The following is an 18946-nucleotide window of genomic DNA, read 5'->3' on the forward strand; positions in this document are numbered from 1 at the left end:
ATGTCTGTTGAAGGAACAGTGTCAACAGATATTAAGCAGACAGTCTACTAATACTCCAATGGACCATCAAAATAAAGTGTTACCTATAACTTTAAATAAATTAAACAAACAATAGAAAATACTGTAGATAGAAGATGATTTATCAGATTTATCCCTTTTTAATTGTGAAATGTGGCAGTTTTGGTCCAATTTAGTAGTCAGTTAAACCAATTCTTGTTTAATGATGGGTGGCACCTTTAAACAGTTAATTCACTCCAAAATATAAATTCTATTTGAGCTTCTATCTCTGTGTACTGATCTGATCAATATCTATATCTGAATAATAGCGGTAATGCTATTTATCACATAAAATGATCACATCCCTTCAGAAGACAGAAATTAATCAATCAAATTGCTTTGCCTTCATCCATTTGTGTATCTTTTCATTTTAACAACTTCCAACAAACTATTGGCTCCCAAAGCACGAAATCATGCACCGATCTACATTATATTTTGATTTCAAGACCGTTTTAAGTGGATGTATATCATGATTGAGGAAAAAAAGTCTTCTGCCTTAACTTCTGTTCATAGCAACTTTAAAGATGTTGACCTGAAAACATATGAAGCTGTAGGGCAAAACATTCATTCATTTTTCTTCAGCTTAGTCCCTTTATTCATCAGGGATCGCAACAGCGCAATGAACCACCAACTTATCCAGCATGTTTTACACAGCGGATGCCCTTCCAGTTGCAATCCATCGCTGGGAAACACCCATACACACTCATTCACAGACATACACTACGGCCAATTTAGCTTATTCAATTAACCGGTGCACCCGGCGGAAACCCACACCTACCCTAAAAGAACATGCAAACTCCACACAGAAGAGCCGAAGCTTGCACCAGCAACTTTCTTGCTGTGAGGCGACAGTTTGAAATAAAAATTAAACTTCCTACAAAAAAAATCTGACTTTCTTCATGTTTACAAAAAGTGTGGCCATTTAGAGGTCATTTCTGGTTAAGGATGTCAAAATATGTGTGAATGGTGCTTTTGTGGAAAAATGAGAGAAAATTGCTGTCTGTATTTTTGAATTCACTGTTAAAGTCATTCCGGTAATTTTACAGCTATTTCCTGCTACATTGTGAAGGAGGCTAATAGTTAGCATACAGGTTTTCAGCTTTCTTCAAAATATTGTCCTTTGAAGAAAAATCATATTAGGACTAGAAACACTTGAAGACAAGTAATTCAATCATTTTCTTTTTAGCTTTGTATCTTTATTAATCTGGGCTCACCACAGCGGAAAGAATGGCCAACTTATCCAGCACATGTTTTATGCATCGGATGCCCTTCCAGCTACAACCCATCACTGGGAAGCATCCATACACACTCAAACACTACGGACGATTTAGCCTACCCTATTCACCTATACCTCATATGTTTGGACTGTGGAGGAAACCCCCGCGAACACGAGGAGAACATGCAAACTCCACACAGAAATGCCAACTGACCCAGCCGGTGTTTATTTTTGGGTGAACTATCCCTTTAATGTGTACACCATCGCCCCACAGCAGCAGAGGGCGCTATGAGAGTTCAAATACACACACAAAACACACACACAGCCTCCACTGCAGCTTTAGTTATTCATAAACACCACAGACAGAGAAGCGACGGGATAAAACAGACCCCACACATTTCACCTGTGATACTGCTGCACAAAACAGGTACATATGAACCCAAGAGCATTTATAAAAATAACTGCGCTAACATATTTCTGTGTTGTTGTACATGGGTTTCGTCTGTGGTGTTCTCTTATTCACGCTAGTAAACATGCAGTGATTACAGCAGCTGTTTTCAGAAATGTGGACAAACCAACGATACATCACATTTGACATCGTAAAGCTGGTTTGTACCGTGATTGTTGTTTGCCGTAGATGGATGTTTTGTAGTAGTCAGCATCATCTTCATCAGCATCATCAGTATTATCTAGCAGTGCTGCTAATGCAGAGTCCACCTCCTCCTCCTCCTTTTCTTCTTCTTCTTCCAGCACTGCAGATGAAGATCAGCTGAATAATGCAGTTGTGACCGTTTTAAAACTCTCATAGGTTATTGTTGTAAAATTATAATCTAAAAAGGCTTTCTAAGGTGTGAGTAGCTGACATTTAACACCACCTTCCACATCATTTGGTACTACTTATGAGGAAAAGTAGGTACAATATTGCAAGAAAATTGAACATGCTGTATACAATGTTGTATTGACATGATGACAACATTAATGGGAATGTATGTGCATTAGAAAGAAAAGGGAATAATTATACAACACCAATACACCTTTGTCAGAGTTATGTTAGTGTACTATATACACACTCACCAGCCACTTTATTAGGTACCCCTGTCCAACTGCTCGGTAATGCAAATTTCTAATCAGCCAATCACATGGCAGTAACTCAATGCTTTTAGGCATGTAAACATGGTCAAGACGATCTGCTGCAGTTCAAACCGAGCATCAGTATGGGAAAGAATGGGGAGTACCTTGTTGAATCTATGCCACGAAGGATTAAGGCAGCTCTGAAGGCAAAAGGGGGTCCAACCCGGTACTAGTAAGGTGTACCTAATAAAGTGGCCGGTGAGCGTATGGTATGTGGGCTTATCAGTGTTATTTTGCCTATTTAAATTACTCTGTTATTAAATACAGTATTGTATCTTACATTAGTTTAATACAGGGGTGTGCTGTTACAATGAAAACAAATCTTTATAACACAAAATCTTTTTTGTTTTGAAGTGAAATCCAGGCTTCATGAGATTCACCGCATTGTTGTTATTTTTAGTTACGCTGGAATTTTCGGAGACCGACTCGGACATGTCCTATGTCTTCATTAATGACTCGTCACAGACCAGTGTCCCACTCCTGCAGGCTTGTATTGATGGGGACCTGAGTTTCGCTAGGCGTCTGCTGGAGACCGGCTGCGACCCCAACATCCGGGACCACCGGGGCCGCACGGGTCTGCATCTGGCTGCAGCGCGGGGTAATGTGGACATCTGCCGATTCCTTCACAAGTTCGGGGCAGACCTGTTGGCCACTGACTATCAGGGCAACACAGCGCTGCACCTTTGCGGACATGTGGACACCATTCAGTTTCTCGTCTCCAACGGCCTCAAAATTGATATTTGGTGAGATATGCCTATATATATATATATATATATATATATATATATATATATATATATATATATATATATATATATATATATATATATATATTTATTTATATTTATATATATATTTATATTTATAAATATATTTATTTATTTATAATTTTTTTTTTTTTTATAATGTTTTTTTTTTGATAATTGTTGATAAAGTGTATTTATGCAATGGGCTAAAGCAGGGATGGGCAAACTCGATCCTGGAGGGCCGGTGTCCCTGCATTTTGCTCCAACCCTAATCAAACACACCTGCTTGTAGCTTTCTAGTGATCTTAAAGACACTAATTAGGGTGTTCAGGTGTGTTTGATTAGTGTTGGAGCAAAACTCTGCAGGGACACCGGCCCTCCAGGATCGAGTTTGCCCATGCCTGTGCTAAAGGCTTCAATATACAGCATAAATGAGTAGTCTTCCAAAAATTACCTGAAATGCTGAATCATCTGACCAAGGTACATGTTTCCACTCTGTGATGGCCATCATAGATGCCTCAAAGCTCAGAGACGTAAACGACGCTTCTGGACACTGTTAACATAGGGCTTCCTTTTGGTACAGTACAGTATTTGTGGACGCAACTACGTATTTTGGTACTTGACAAAGGTTTGCCAAAGTAGTCTTGAGCCCATGTGGTGATATCCCATAGTCATTTGAGGGATCAGAGATCACGGTTGTTCAGCTTAGGCTTACGCCCTTGTCCTTTATGCACTGAAATTCCTCCAGATTCTTAAATCTTTGAGTGATGTTATGCACTGTTGAAAGTGAAATATCCAAATGTCTTCCTATCTTTCTTTGAGGAACATTATTTGTAAACATTTCAATCATTTTAGCAAACTGGTGATCCTCAGCCAACCTTTGCTCCTATTAGACTAGACCTTTCTTCAATGCAGCTTTTGTACCAAATTATAAATACAGTTACCTGTTTCAAACCACATCATTATTTAACCAATTTACCTGAATACTAGCCCTACATTTCTTCGGTCACAACTTTTTTGAAATGTGTTACAGGTCTTTTTTCCATTTGCATTTTCCCTACTGTGCCAAACTTTTTTTGATTTGGGGTTGTAAAAATTGAATTATTTCTAGTTTCTTGCAATAACTTGTTTGAATATACATGTATTGTCTTTTTATTTCTAAAGATGTTTTTGATTATTATTTTAAAAGAACACATATTAAATTATATTTACATATTTGTCTAGAAGAGAAAATAACATCCAGCATTTATCACATTGGTTACTGTGCCACGCTTCTAGCATTGTACATAGCACCAACAGTAGAGGTCTTCTTTTTACAGTAAATACCATATTTGCATATTATAAAGTGTGTTTTTTTTAGTAATTGTAATGTACTATTGCCACTTAAAACTGTATGTATGTGCATGATATCCGATGAAAAATAGACTTCAGTTTTTGCTCATATTAAAGGATTAGACAAATTAGCATTTACTGGAGGGATTTGCTATTTTAGAGGGCAAAATAAAGCATTATTACTATTATTATTATTATTATTATTATTATTATTATTATTATTACTGTTATTATTATTATTATTATTTAGTCATTCATTTTCTTTTTGGCTTAGTCCCTTTATTAATCTGGGGTTGCCACAGTGAAAAGAACCGCCAACTTATCAAGCATAAGTTTTACCCAGCAGATGCCCTTCTAACCTAAACCCAACACTGGGAAACACCCGGACAATTTTATTTATTCAGTTCACCTATAGCACATGTGTTTGAACTTTGGGGGAAACCAGAGCACCCGGAGGAAACCCACGCCAACCCAGGATGTACATGCAAACTCCACACAGAAATGCCAACCGACCCAGCCGGGACTCAAACCAGTGACCTTCTTGCTGTGAGGCGGTCGTGCTACCCACTGTGCCACCGTGACACCAGATATTATTATTATTATTATTATTATTATTATTATTAATAGTTTTAATAATAATTTGCATGGCATTTTTTTCTTTACCTAAAATATCGCTACCTAAAATTTATGACAGCCACAGAAATAAAATATGTTATTTTCATATAGTTAATAATTAATATTTCACTGTAGAGACATTTGTGTTTTTTTAATCTGACTTTTATCTTCCCGATTGTTCTCCTGCATTTGAGCAGTAACCACAACGGCTCGACCCCACTCGTGCTGGCCAAGAGGAGAGGGGTAAATAAAGATGCCATCCGGCTGCTGGAAGGCCTGGAAGAGCAAGAGGTCAAAGGCTTCAACAGAGGAGCTCACTCCAAACTAGAAGCCATGCAGATGGCTGAGAGCGAGAGGTGAGATTCCCTCCAGTCACACTGTAAAAAATGCTGGGTTCCACACATTTCCTTCATGTTGTCCCAAGACAAATCAATTAAGTATCTTTAATTGTTTTTTACAAATTCAAGTGCATTGAACAAACCAATTAAGTTGTGCCCTAAAAAACTCAAGAATTGTGTTGATTCAGCTTATTTTAAGTAAGTAGTTTGAACAAGTAGTTTAAGTGCAGCATTTATTACATCTCAGCACTTTATTTCCTAACCCAACACTATTGTTTCCAGTGCAATGGAGAGCCATTCACTGCTGAACCCAAACCTGCAGAACAGTGAGGGTGTGCTGTCCAGCTTCCGCTCCACCTGGCAGGAGTTTGTGGAGGATTTGGGCTTCTGGAGGGTCCTGCTGCTGCTGGTGGTCATCGCCCTGCTCTCTCTGGGCATTGCTTATTATGTTAGCGGCGTTCTGCCCTTTTCTGCCAGTCAGCTGGAGTTGGTCCACTGAGAGACAGGTGGTGTTGGTGAATCTTGGGACTGGAGTCAAACTTTGAACTAAAAGGGAGATTTTAGGGGACACTGAAGGTTCCTCATAGTACAAGATTAGGTCTGATGTGAAGTTTAGAAATGGTCTTGTCATTCCCACAGGTGAGGTCGAGTGGAGGCATGATGATGATGATGGTGGCTGCACTATGAAGGAACACTGTAAGGTAAAGCTACAGGTATTGTGGGGGAAATGGTAAAGGTTTCTTAAATGCACCCTTAGTGATGTAAACCCGTTTCTCACAGATCCTCTCACAACAGTAGACACATGCACTTGCGTTGATGTATACAACATTAGATGACTGTTGTAGGCTAGATCAGGCATGAAGTATTCATTTTTGATTATTTCCCTTGGCCATCACCGTTGTTTGTCTGTATATGAAGTCACTGTTGTGAAAGTATGAACAGACACTATATATGCTTATTTATATATCGCTATTCATTTGTCATTACATAGAATATTGTAAGTAAAACAAGTAATGATATGTTAAATGGGACATAAATCACTAAATGGCCATCAGGATCCTGTTTGTGTTCAAATGGTCCTTTATGTTAAAAAAGGTCTTCATACAAATAAACAGAAATGTTTTTTTTCCTCAGAAAATGCTTTTGTATCTTGATTGTGTTGTTATTAGCAACATTTTCATAAATTAATGGCAATGATTATATACAGTATGAGCAATATCACACTCATAGCAGTGCGATATGGCTGTATATAGGCACTGGTGGGGAGGCGTGCTTTGGCTTGAGGCCTCCGGCCAAGTGCCTTAGTGTTCCACCAGTGATGATATACAGCCATATCACACTGCTACGAGTCTGATATTGCGTTTATACAACAGTTCGACGGCATAATCGTGTATATAAAAAAGAAAATCAAACACGGAGAGTCTGAAAAACCCTTTTGTTAAGGAATTACTTTCTTCTTCTATTTATTCACATCTGCAGCTGACATCAGAACAGCAAAAAACATTGCTCATTCACAAACATCATTTTAGAGCTAGTATTTGAATGATTTTCTAGCGTAATGTCTGAAGTGATGACAAAACAGGTGATTTTGCTCACATTTAGTCTACAGAAATGTCCCAGCATTTCTCTGTTGCAATCGTTCTGTCGCTATCTTGTGGCTAAACGTCAAGCGTCTTTGCTCTGCTCAGCATGACACACTGGCCACTGATGTGCTAAGCAGAGCAAATTGAACACCATGTTGTCCAACAGCTGCAATATTTGTCAAACTGTATTGAGTTTATTGATCTGCTGTCACTCTATGTGGGTGGAGTAATACAGAGGGGTGAGGAGGCTGCTCGAAGGCTATTATTTATAATTTCTGAGAGACAGTGCGTCGGCGCCCGCCATACTGAGCTGACCAAAGATGGTTGTCGTTGTCTATCCACAAGATGACGACAGGACCTCATAATAAGCCTTTAGAAGATTAAAACAGCCTAATATCTAACTACAGCTGATCAAATCATAATTAAACTGGTAAGCATACCTGCCAACACTCCCGTTTTTCCCAAGAGTCTCCCATATTTCAAAGCAATTTCACGCAACCCTCCTGTTTTGTTATTTCTCCCAGAAAACTTCACTAATTTCACCCCATTTTTGCTAAAAATAATTTTATTTCAGTTAGTTTTTCCACTGACAGCTGTTTGTTTTGCTTAATTTTAGTTTTTCATGTGTTATGATTTTTTTTTATTTTACATTTTTATTTCACATTTTTATTTCAACATTTACATGTTTTTTTTTTATATAATACATATATAAATGCTTGAAATGACAGACGTAGTGAAAGACTTTCCACATTTTCTTTTAAACGTTTGGTTGAACAAGAGAAGAGAAAATAGTAAAAATGAATAAATATCGGAATAATGATGAATAAGTAACATGATTTGATAGCAGTAGTACATGTAAAAAAACCAAAAGAATGAATAAATAACTAAACTATATTATTAAAAGTCGAAAAAAGGAATAAGAAGTTTGAAAGAGGTAATGGGTCATAGATTTATGTAAATGCATTAAAATTCAGAAGCGAGTAAAATTAAGTCATAAAGGGTTGCCATTTGTCTTAAAAAGAATAATGCCATAACTGGCATTCTGAGAACATCTTATCTTTTCTATTTTTAAAAAGTACATGGTAACCACCAATACCATGAAATATCTGGAGGTTATAGATTTTCAGAAGAAATGAAATCCGTCATCTAGCCAATAAAGAAGTAAAGGCGAGTACCTCCTTACTATTTAGATATAAACTGGTCCAAAACTTTGGAACACTGAAGATCAGGATGTTGGCCGATATACTCTTTGATTTGAATGTGCTGGACATTGTTTAGAAATAATTATTCCAACAGTTTTGAAGTACTGGGGTGAAGAGAAAAAAATAAACATGTGACTCAGATTACAGGGTGTCATCTGTCACACTTGTCATCTACATTATAGAATAAATCCTAGAGAGCCAAGCTTTGGAGTAATGAACACTATGCAGTATTTTAAACTGTATGAGTGAAAGCCGAGTACATAGTGAACTTGAATGAATTCTTTGAACAGCATTTGCCCACCAGTCTAGTTCAAACTCTACACCCAACTCAAGTTACCAGGCACTTTTAATTTTAGCAGCAGTACAGTCCTCTAAATCAATAAGCCGACAATAAGTCATAGAAATATGCACTCAACTTTATTATGTACACCTTACTGGTACCGGGTTGGACCCCCTTTTGCCTTCAAAACTGCCTTAATCCTTCGTGGCATAGATTCAACAAGGTACTGGAAATATTCCTCAGTGATTCTGGTCCATATTGACATGATAGAATCACACAGTTTCTGCAGATTTGTCGGCTGCACATCCATGATGCGAATCTCTTGTTCCATCACATCTCAAAGGTGCTCTATTGGATTGAGATCTGGTGACTGTGGAGGCCATTTGAGTACAGTGAACTCATTGTCATGTTCAAGAAACCATGCTGAGATGATTTGTGCTTTATGACATGGTGCGTTATCCTGCTGGAAGTAGCCATCAGAAGATGGGTATGCAGTGGTCATAAACACCTCTGTGGTCATAAACCTCTGGCATCAGCAAGGCATTTGTGCCCACAGAACTGTCGCTCACTGGATATTTTCTCTTTTTTGGACCAATCTCTGTAAACCCTAGACATGGTTGTGCTTGAAAATCCCAGTAAATCAGCAGTTTCTAAAATACTAAGACCAGTCGGTCTGGCACCAACAACCATGCCACGTTCAAAGTCACTTAAATCCCCTTTCTTCCCTATTCTGATGCTCGGTTTAAACTGCAGCAGATTGTCTTGACCATGTTTACATGCCTAAATGCAGTGAGTTGGTGCCATGTGATTGGCTGATTAATAGTTTAAGTCAACAAGTAGTTGGACAGGTGTGCCTAATAAAGTGGCCAGTAAGTGTAAATACAATAAGTCCTAGTGCCTTTTCAGAAATATTATTTGTTAGAAAATCCTCCCATACCAACTTTGGTGGTAGGCAGGGAAAAATTGGAAACAGAATAGTGTCTGGCTTGAAAATAGAGGAAAAGATGAGTGCAGAAAACCCCATCCTTATACAAATATCTGAAATATGATAAACTTGTGTCAAAAATGCTTTTGGCCAATAGTTTTAGTCTCTGATTTTAGTTCATTTACTTTAATTGGTAAAGTTGTGTTAGTTTCCCAGTACTGGTTTGCGGCTGGAAGGGCGCCTGCTGCATAAACATATGCCTGAATATTTGGCAGTTCATTCCGCTGTGGTGACCCCTGATAAATAAGGGACTAAGCCAAAGGAAAATTAATGAATGAATGAACTTGGGTTACAAAATGTTTAGTACAGCAGGACCTGTAAAACCTTTGTCCCAATCAGTAAAATTTGAGTACATTTGACATACAGCTTCTTTTTGAAACCTCAATAATAAATGCAACTCTAGCAGATCTTATATAACAAAATAGTAAAATCACTTCAAGTGATGTTAATAATACAACTTACTGCACTAATAAATCAAAATGCGTTGTTCCAAAATCCCATTGGAAAGCATTAAGGGAAGCCATTACAATGCTAATGCTTTTCCTGGCTTATGAACTGCAAAGAGCTCTTGCACTTGTATAACCTCACCACACCATACCCACAGCAGACCTCCAACAATAGACTTACAAAATCATAGGAATGTTAATACTTCATATACTGTATTTCACTTCAGAATGTTTGTTCATTTATTTGATAACTCATTCATTGACTCATTGAATATTGAAACAAATTCAATATTGAAACTAGAGAGATATTTTTGGAATCATAGACTCTGAAAGAGCTTACGCTGCATTATTTTTTTCTCTATGATGTATATTGTTAATTGCTAAGCTCTATTTGGAAAGAATGTATAAGTTTAGATTGATTGGGATGTCTTTGTACAGTACGCGAGTTATGCCTTTATTAAAGCTATTGAAACATCACACACTTACTGTACACTTTGCTGGTAAAGAGATTAGTAGATTAGTTTTTTTTTTTTCCTCAAACCTTGTTGCTTTTGGAGGATAAGGGAGCTGTCAAGTTCACCTGAAATTTCCTAATCTGTGTTCCGAATTTGAACAAAGGTCTCAGGGGGGTGGAATTACATAAGGGTAGTAATTAATAAAAGGATTACATATCCCTTTAACAGGCAGTTCATTCCGCGACCCCGATAAATCAGCCTGATCTCACGAGGAAATGTAAGTAATTGACGTTTTGTTAGTTTAGTGGCTAATTTATACGAATTCGTACAAGTTCAGTCATACAAAAATGTACGATTTTAAAAAAGAGGCGTGGCACCAAACCCGACCCCTAACCCCAACCGTCTTTGGGTGATGAGTAAATCGTACTAAATTGTATGAATTACATCGTATGAATTCATACGAATTAGCCACTAAATCAAAAAGTTACGAATTGTCGTGAGATTGCATCGGATAAATCAGGGACTAAGCCGAAGACCCTTCAGCTGGAGGACAAGGGGCCCTCAAGAGCCCAAACTGCCACCCAGGGACAGTAGCTGGCCCCTGGGGCAGCCTGCTGGGGTCACAGACCCTTCAGCTGGAGGACAAGGGGCCCCTTAAGAGCCCAAACTGCCACCCAGGGACAGTAGCTGGCCCCTGGGGCAGCCTACTGGGGTCACAGACCCTTCAGCTGGAGGACAAGGGGCCCTCAAGAGCCCAAACTGCCTCCCAGGGACAGTAGCTGGCCCCTGGGGCAGCCTGCTGGGGTCACAGACCCTTCAGCTGGAGGACAAGGGGCCCTCAAGAGCCCAAACTGCCACCCAGGGACAGTAGCTGGCCCCTGGGGCAGCCTGCTGGGGTCACAGACCCTTCAGCTGGAGGACAAGGGGCCCTCAAGAGCCCAAACTGCCACCCAGGGACAGTAGCTGGCCCCTGGGGCAGCCTGCTGGGGTCACAGACCCTTCAGCTGGAGGACAAGGGGCCCCTAAGAGCCCAAACTGCCACCCAGGGACAGTAGCTGGCCCCTGGGGCAGCCTACTGGGGTCACAGACCCTTCAGCTGGAGGACAAGGGGCCCTCAAGAGCCCAAACTGCCACCCAGGGACAGTAGCTGGCCCCTGGGGCAGCCTGCTGGGGTCACAGACCCTTCAGCTGGAGGACAAGGGCCCCTCAAGAGCCCAAACTGCCACCCAGGGACAGTAGCTGGCCCCTGGGGCAGCCTGCTGGGGTCACAGACCCTTCAGCTGGAGGACAAGGGGCCCTCAAGAGCCCAAACTGCCACCCAGGGACAGTAGCTGGCCCCTGGGGCAGCCTGCTGGGGTCACAGACCCTTCAGCTGGAGGACAAGGGGCCCTCAAGAGCCCAAACTGCCACCCAGGGACAGTAGCTGGCCCCTGGGGCAGCCTGCTGGGGTCACAGACCCTTCAGCTGGAGGACAAGGGGCCCCTTAAGAGCCCAAACTGCCACCCAGGGACAGTAGCTGGCCCCTGGGGCAGCCTGCTGGGGTCACAGACCCTTCAGCTGGAGGACAAGGGGCCCTCAAGAGCCCAAACTGCCACCCAGGGACAGTAGCTGGCCCCTGGGGCAGCCTGCTGGGGTCACAGACCCTTCAGCTGGAGGACAAGGGGCCCTCAAGAGCCCAAACTGCCACCCAGGGACAGTAGCTGGCCCCTGGGGCAGCCTGCTGGGGTCACAGACCCTTCAGCTGGAGGACAAGGGGCCCTCAGAGCCCAAACTGCCACCCAGGGACAGTAGCTGGCCCCTGGGGCAGCCTGCTGGGGTCACAGACCCTTCAGCTGGAGGACAAGGGGCCCTCAAGAGCCCAAACTGCCACCCAGGGACAGTAGCTGGCCCCTGGGGCAGCCTGCTGGGGTCACAGACCCTTCAGCTGGAGGACAAGGGGCCCTCAAGAGCCCAAACTGCCACCCAGGGACAGTAGCTGGCCCCTGGGGCAGCCTACTGGGGTCACAGACCCTTCAGCTGGAGGACAAGGGGCCCTCAAGAGCCCAAACTGCCACCCAGGGACAGTAGCTGGCCCCTGGGGCAGCCTGCTGGGGTCACAGACCCTTCAGCTGGAGGACAAGGGGCCCTCAAGAGCCCAAACTGCCACCCAGGGACAGTAGCTGGCCCCTGGGGCAGCCTGCTGGGGTCACAGACCCTTCAGCTGGAGGACAAGGGGCCCCTAAGAGCCCAAACTGCCACCCAGGGACAGTAGCTGGCCCCTGGGGCAGCCTACTGGGGTCACAGACCCTTCAGCTGGAGGACAAGGGGCCCTCAAGAGCCCAAACTGCCACCCAGGGACAGTAGCTGGCCCCTGGGGCAGCCTGCTGGGGTCACAGACCCTTCAGCTGGAGGACAAGGGGCCCCTAAGAGCCCAAACTGCCACCCAGGGACAGTAGCTGGCCCCTGGGGCAGCCTACTGGGGTCACAGACCCTTCAGCTGGAGGACAAGGGGCCCTCAAGAGCCCAAACTGCCACCCAGGGACAGTAGCTGGCCCCTGGGGCAGCCTGCTGGGGTCACAGACCCTTCAGCTGGAGGACAAGGGGCCCTCAAGAGCCCAAACTGCCACCCAGGGACAGTAGCTGGCCCCTGGGGCAGCCTGCTGGGGTCACAGACCCTTCAGCTGGAGGACAAGGGGCCCTCAAGAGCCCAAACTGCCACCCAGGGACAGTAGCTGGCCCCTGGGGCAGCCTGCTGGGGTCACAGACCCTTCAGCTGGAGGACAAGGGGCCCTCAAGAGCCCAAACTGCCACCCAGGGACAGTAGCTGGCCCCTGGGGCAGCCTGCTGGGGTCACAGACCCTTCAGCTGGAGGACAAGGGGCCCCTAAGAGCCCAAACTGCCACCCAGGGACAGTAGCTGGCCCCTGGGGCAGCCTACTGGGGTCACAGACCCTTCAGCTGGAGGACAAGGGGCCCTCAAGAGCCCAAACTGCCATCCCAGGGACAGTAGCTGGCCCCTGGGGCAGCCTGCTGGGGTCACAGACCCTTCAGCTGGAGGACAAGGGGCCCTCAAGAGCCCAAACTGCCACCCAGGGACAGTAGCTGGCCCCTGGGGCAGCCTGCTGGGGTCACAGACCCTTCAGCTGGAGGACAAGGGGCCCTCAAGAGCCCAAACTGCCACCCAGGGACAGTAGCTGGCCCCTGGGGCAGCCTGCTGGGGTCACAGACCCTTCAGCTGGAGGACAAGGGGCCCTCAAGAGCCCAAACTGCCACCCAGGGACAGTAGCTGGCCCCTGGGGCAGCCTGCTGGGGTCACAGACCCTTCAGCTGGAGGACAAGGGGCCCTCAAGAGCCCAAACTGCCACCCAGGGACAGTAGCTGGCCCCTGGGGCAGCCTGCTGGGGTCACAGACCCTTCAGCTGGAGGACAAGGGGCCCTCAAGAGCCCAAACTGCCACCCAGGGACAGTAGCTGGCCCCTGGGGCAGCCTGCTGGGGTCACAGACCCTTCAGCTGGAGGACAAGGGGCCCTCAAGAGCCCAAACTGCCACCCAGGGACAGTAGCTGGCCCCTGGGGCAGCCTGCTGGGGTCACAGACCCTTCAGCTGGAGGACAAGGGGCCCTCAAGAGCCCAAACTGCCACCCAGGGACAGTAGCTGGCCCCTGGGGCAGCCTACTGGGGTCACAGACCCTTCAGCTGGAGGACAAGGGGCCCTCAAGAGCCCAAACTGCCACCCAGGGACAGTAGCTGGCCCCTGGGGCAGCCTGCTGGGGTCACAGACCCTTCAGCTGGAGGACAAGGGGCCCTCAAGAGCCCAAACTGCCACCCAGGGACAGTAGCTGGCCCCTGGGGCAGCCTGCTGGGGTCACAGACCCTTCAGCTGGAGGACAAGGGGCCCTCAAGAGCCCAAACTGCCACCCAGGGACAGTAGCTGGCCCCTGGGGCAGCCTGCTGGGGTCACAGACCCTTCAGCTGGAGGACAAGGGGCCCTCAAGAGCCCAAACTGCCACCCAGGGACAGTAGCTGGCCCCTGGGGCAGCCTGCTGGGGTCACAGACCCTTCAGCTGGAGGACAAGGGGCCCTCAAGAGCCCAAACTGCCACCCAGGGACAGTAGCTGGCCCCTGGGGCAGCCTGCTGGGGTCACAGACCCTTCAGCTGGAGGACAAGGGGCCCCTTAAGAGCCCAAACTGCCACCCAGGGACAGTAGCTGGCCCCTGGGGCAGCCTGCTGGGGTCACAGACCCTTCAGCTGGAGGACAAGGGGCCCTCAAGAGCCCAAACTGCCACCCAGGGACAGTAGCTGGCCCCTGGGGCAGCCTGCTGGGGTCACAGACCCTTCAGCTGGAGGACAAGGGGCCCTCAAGAGCCCAAACTGCCACCCAGGGACAGTAGCTGGCCCCTGGGGCAGCCTGCTGGGGTCACAGACCCTTCAGCTGGAGGACAAGGGGCCCTCAAGAGCCCAAACTGCCACCCAGGGACAGTAGCTGGCCCCTGGGGCAGCCTGCTGGGGTCACAGACCCTTCAGCTGGAGGACAAGGGGCCCTCAAGAGCCCAAACTGCCACCCAGGGACAGTAGCTGGCCCCTGGGGCAGCCTGCTGGGGTCACAGACCCTTCAGCTGGAGGACAAGGGGCCCTCAAGAGCCCAAACTGCCACCCAGGGACAGTAGCTGGCCCCTGGGGCAGCCTGCTGGGGTCACAGACCCTTCAGCTGGAGGACAAGGGGCCCTCAAGAGCCCAAACTGCCACCCAGGGACAGTAGCTGGCCCCTGGGGCAGCCTGCTGGGGTCACAGACCCTTCAGCTGGAGGACAAGGGGCCCTCAAGAGCCCAAACTGCCACCCAGGGACAGTAGCTGGCCCCTGGGGCAGCCTGCTGGGGTCACAGACCCTTCAGCTGGAGGACAAGGGGCCCTCAAGAGCCCAAACTGCCACCCAGGGACAGTAGCTGGCCCCTGGGGCAGCCTGCTGGGGTCACAGACCCTTCAGCTGGAGGACAAGGGGCCCTCAAGAGCCCAAACTGCCACCCAGGGACAGTAGCTGGCCCCTGGGGCAGCCTGCTGGGGTCACAGACCCTTCAGCTGGAGGACAAGGGGCCCTCAAGAGCCCAAACTGCCACCCAGGGACAGTAGCTGGCCCCTGGGGCAGCCTGCTGGGGTCACAGACCCTTCAGCTGGAGGACAAGGGGCCCTCAAGAGCCCAAACTGCCACCCAGGGACAGTAGCTGGCCCCTGGGGCAGCCTGCTGGGGTCACAGACCCTTCAGCTGGAGGACAAGGGGCCCTCAAGAGCCCAAACTGCCACCCAGGGACAGTAGCTGGCCCCTGGGGCAGCCTGCTGGGGTCACAGACCCTTCAGCTGGAGGACAAGGGGCCCTCAAGAGCCCAAACTGCCACCCAGGGACAGTAGCTGGCCCCTGGGGCAGCCTGCTGGGGTCACAGACCCTTCAGCTGGAGGACAAGGGGCCCTCAAGAGCCCAAACTGCCACCCAGGGACAGTAGCTGGCCCCTGGGGCAGCCTGCTGGGGTCACAGACCCTTCAGCTGGAGGACAAGGGGCCCTCAAGAGCCCAAACTGCCACCCAGGGACAGTAGCTGGCCCCTGGGGCAGCCTGCTGGGGTCACAGACCCTTCAGCTGGAGGACAAGGGGCCCTCAAGAGCCCAAACTGCCACCCAGGGACAGTAGCTGGCCCCTGGGGCAGCCTACTGGGGTCACAGACCCTTCAGCTGGAGGACAAGGGGCCCTCAAGAGCCCAAACTGCCACCCAGGGACAGTAGCTGGCCCCTGGGGCAGCCTGCTGGGGTCACAGACCCTTCAGCTGGAGGACAAGGGGCCCTCAAGAGCCCAAACTGCCACCCAGGGACAGTAGCTGGCCCCTGGGGCAGCCTGCTGGGGTCACAGACCCTTCAGCTGGAGGACAAGGGGCCCTCAAGAGCCCAAACTGCCACCCAGGGACAGTAGCTGGCCCCTGGGGCAGCCTGCTGGGGTCACAGACCCTTCAGCTGGAGGACAAGGGGCCCTCAAGAGCCCAAACTGCCACCCAGGGACAGTAGCTGGCCCCTGGGGCAGCCTGCTGGGGTCACAGACCCTTCAGCTGGAGGACAAGGGGCCCTCAAGAGCCCAAACTGCCACCCAGGGACAGTAGCTGGCCCCTGGGGCAGCCTGCTGGGGTCACAGACCCTTCAGCTGGAGGACAAGGGGCCCTCAAGAGCCCAAACTGCCACCCAGGGACAGTAGCTGGCCCCTGGGGCAGCCTGCTGGGGTCACAGACCCTTCAGCTGGAGGACAAGGGGCCCCTTAAGAGCCCAAACTGCCACCCAGGGACAGTAGCTGGCCCCTGGGGCAGCCTGCTGGGGTCACAGACCCTTCAGCTGGAGGACAAGGGGCCCTCAAGAGCCCAAACTGCCACCCAGGGACAGTAGCTGGCCCCTGGGGCAGCCTGCTGGGGTCACAGACCCTTCAGCTGGAGGACAAGGGGCCCTCAAGAGCCCAAACTGCCACCCAGGGACAGTAGCTGGCCCCTGGGGCAGCCTGCTGGGGTCACAGACCCTTCAGCTGGAGGACAAGGGGCCCTCAAGAGCCCAAACTGCCACCCAGGGACAGTAGCTGGCCCCTGGGGCAGCCTGCTGGGGTCACAGACCCTTCAGCTGGAGGACAAGGGGCCCTCAAGAGCCCAAACTGCCACCCAGGGACAGTAGCTGGCCCCTGGGGCAGCCTGCTGGGGTCACAGACCCTTCAGCTGGAGGACAAGGGGCCCTCAAGAGCCCAAACTGCCACCCAGGGACAGTAGCTGGCCCCTGGGGCAGCCTGCTGGGGTCACAGACCCTTCAGCTGGAGGACAAGGGGCCCTCAAGAGCCCAAACTGCCACCCAGGGACAGTAGCTGGCCCCTGGGGCAGCCTGCTGGGGTCACAGACCCTTCAGCTGGAGGACAAGGGGCCCTCAAGAGCCCAAACTGCCACCCAGGGACAGTAGCTGGCCCCTGGGGCAGCCTGCTGGGGTCACAGACCCTTCAGCTGGAGGACAAGGGGCCCTCAAGAGCCCAAACTGCCACCCAGGGACAGTAGCTGGCCCCTGGGGCAGCCTGCTGGGGTCACAGACCCTTCAGCTGGAGGACAAGGGGCCCTCAAGAGCCCAAACTGCCACCCAGGGACAGTAGCTGGCCCCTGGGGCAGCCTGCTGGGGTCACAGACCCTTCAGCTGGAGGACAAGGGGCCCTCCAGAGCCCAAAGTGCCACCCAGGGACAGTAGCTGGCCCCTGGGGCAGCCTGCTGGGGTCACAGACCCTTCAGCTGGAGGACAAGGGGCCCTCAAGAGCCCAAACTGCCACCCAGGGACAGTAGCTGGCCCCTGGGGCAGCCTGCTGGGGTCACAGACCCTTCAGCTGGAGGACAAGGGGGCCCTAAGAGCCCAAACTGCCACCCAGGGACAGTAGCTGGCCCCTGGGGCAGCCTACTGGGGTCACAGACCCTTCAGCTGGAGGACAAGGGGCCCCTAAGAGCCCAAACTGCCACCCAGGGACAGTAGCTGGCCCCTGGGGCAGCCTGCTGGGGTCACAGACCCTTCAGCTGGAGGACAAGGGGCCCTCAAGAGCCCAAACTGCCACCCAGGGACAGTAGCTGGCCCCTGGGCAGCCTGCTGGGGTCACAGACCCTTCAGCTGGAGCCTCCAGAGCCCAAACTGCCACCCAGGGACAGTAGCTGGCCCCTGGGGCAGCCTGCTGGGGTCACAGACCCTTCAGCTGGAGGACAAGGGGCCCTCAAGAGCCCAAACTGCCACCCAGGGACAGTAGCTGGCCCCTGGGGCAGCCTGCTGGGGTCACAGACCCTTCAGCTGGAGGACAAGGGGCCCCTCAAGAGCCCAAACTGCCACCCAGGGACAGTAGCTGGCCCCTGGGGCAGCCTGCTGGGGTCACAGACCCTTCAGCTGGAGGACAAGGGGCCCTCAAGAGCCCAAACTGCCACCCAGGGACAGTAGCTGGCCCCTGGGGCAGCCTGCTGGGGTCACAGACCCTTCAGCTGGAGGACAAGGGGCCCTCCAGAGCCCAAACTGCCACCCAGGGACAGTAGCTGGCCCCTGGGGCAGCCTGCTGGGGTCACAGACCCTTCAGCTGGAGGACAAGGGGCCCTCAAGAGCCCAAACTGCCACCCAGGGACAGTAGCTGGCCCCTGGGGCAGCCTGCTGGGGTCACAGACCCTTCAGCTGGAGGACAAGGGGCCCTCAAGAGCCCAAACTGCCACCCAGGGACAGTAGCTGGCCCCTGGGGCAGCCTGCTGGGGTCACAGACCCTTCAGCTGGAGGACAAGGGGCCCTCAAGAGCCCAAACTGCCACCCAGGGACAGTAGCTGGCCCCTGGGGCAGCCTGCTGGGGTCACAGACCCTTCAGCTGGAGGACAAGGGGCCCTCAAGAGCCCAAACTGCCACCCAGGGACAGTAGCTGGCCCCTGGGGCAGCCTGCTGGGGTCACAGACCCTTCAGCTGGAGGACAAGGGGCCCTCAAGAGCCCAAACTGCCACCCAGGGACAGTAGCTGGCCCCTGGGGCAGCCTGCTGGGGTCACAGACCCTTCAGCTGGAGGACAAGGGGCCCT

General features: G+C 49.8%; 1 protein-coding gene across 1 annotated transcript; it reads left to right on the plus strand.

Moving 5' to 3' along the window:
- Nucleotides 1–1573: 1573 nt before the first annotated feature.
- ankrd46b (ankyrin repeat domain 46b) lies at nt 1574–6573 on the plus strand. Its single transcript, XM_056462134.1, has 4 exons — nt 1574–1700; nt 2805–3147; nt 5295–5453; nt 5718–6573. The coding sequence occupies exons 2-4, from the start codon at nt 2837–2839 to the stop codon at nt 5932–5934; spliced, it is 687 nt and encodes a 228-aa protein (XP_056318109.1). The 5' UTR covers nt 1574–1700; nt 2805–2836; the 3' UTR covers nt 5935–6573.
- The last annotated feature ends 12373 nt before the right edge of the window (nt 6574–18946 follow it).

Source organism: Danio aesculapii, chromosome 7 (assembly GCF_903798145.1).
Source record: "Danio aesculapii chromosome 7, fDanAes4.1, whole genome shotgun sequence".
NCBI classification, from domain to species: Eukaryota; Metazoa; Chordata; class Actinopteri; order Cypriniformes; family Danionidae; genus Danio; species Danio aesculapii.

Bases quoted from the DNA above. Each gene is read 5' to 3' on its own strand.
- ankrd46b (XM_056462134.1), top strand. From the start codon at position 2,837: ATGTCCTATGTCTTCATTAATGACTCGTCACAGACCAGTGTCCCACTC. The intron at 3,148-5,294 runs GTGAGATATGCC...GCATTTGAGCAG, and splicing joins GGCCTCAAAATTGATATTTG to TAACCACAACGGCTCGACCC. The intron at 5,454-5,717 runs GTGAGATTCCCT...TATTGTTTCCAG, and splicing joins CAGATGGCTGAGAGCGAGAG to TGCAATGGAGAGCCATTCAC.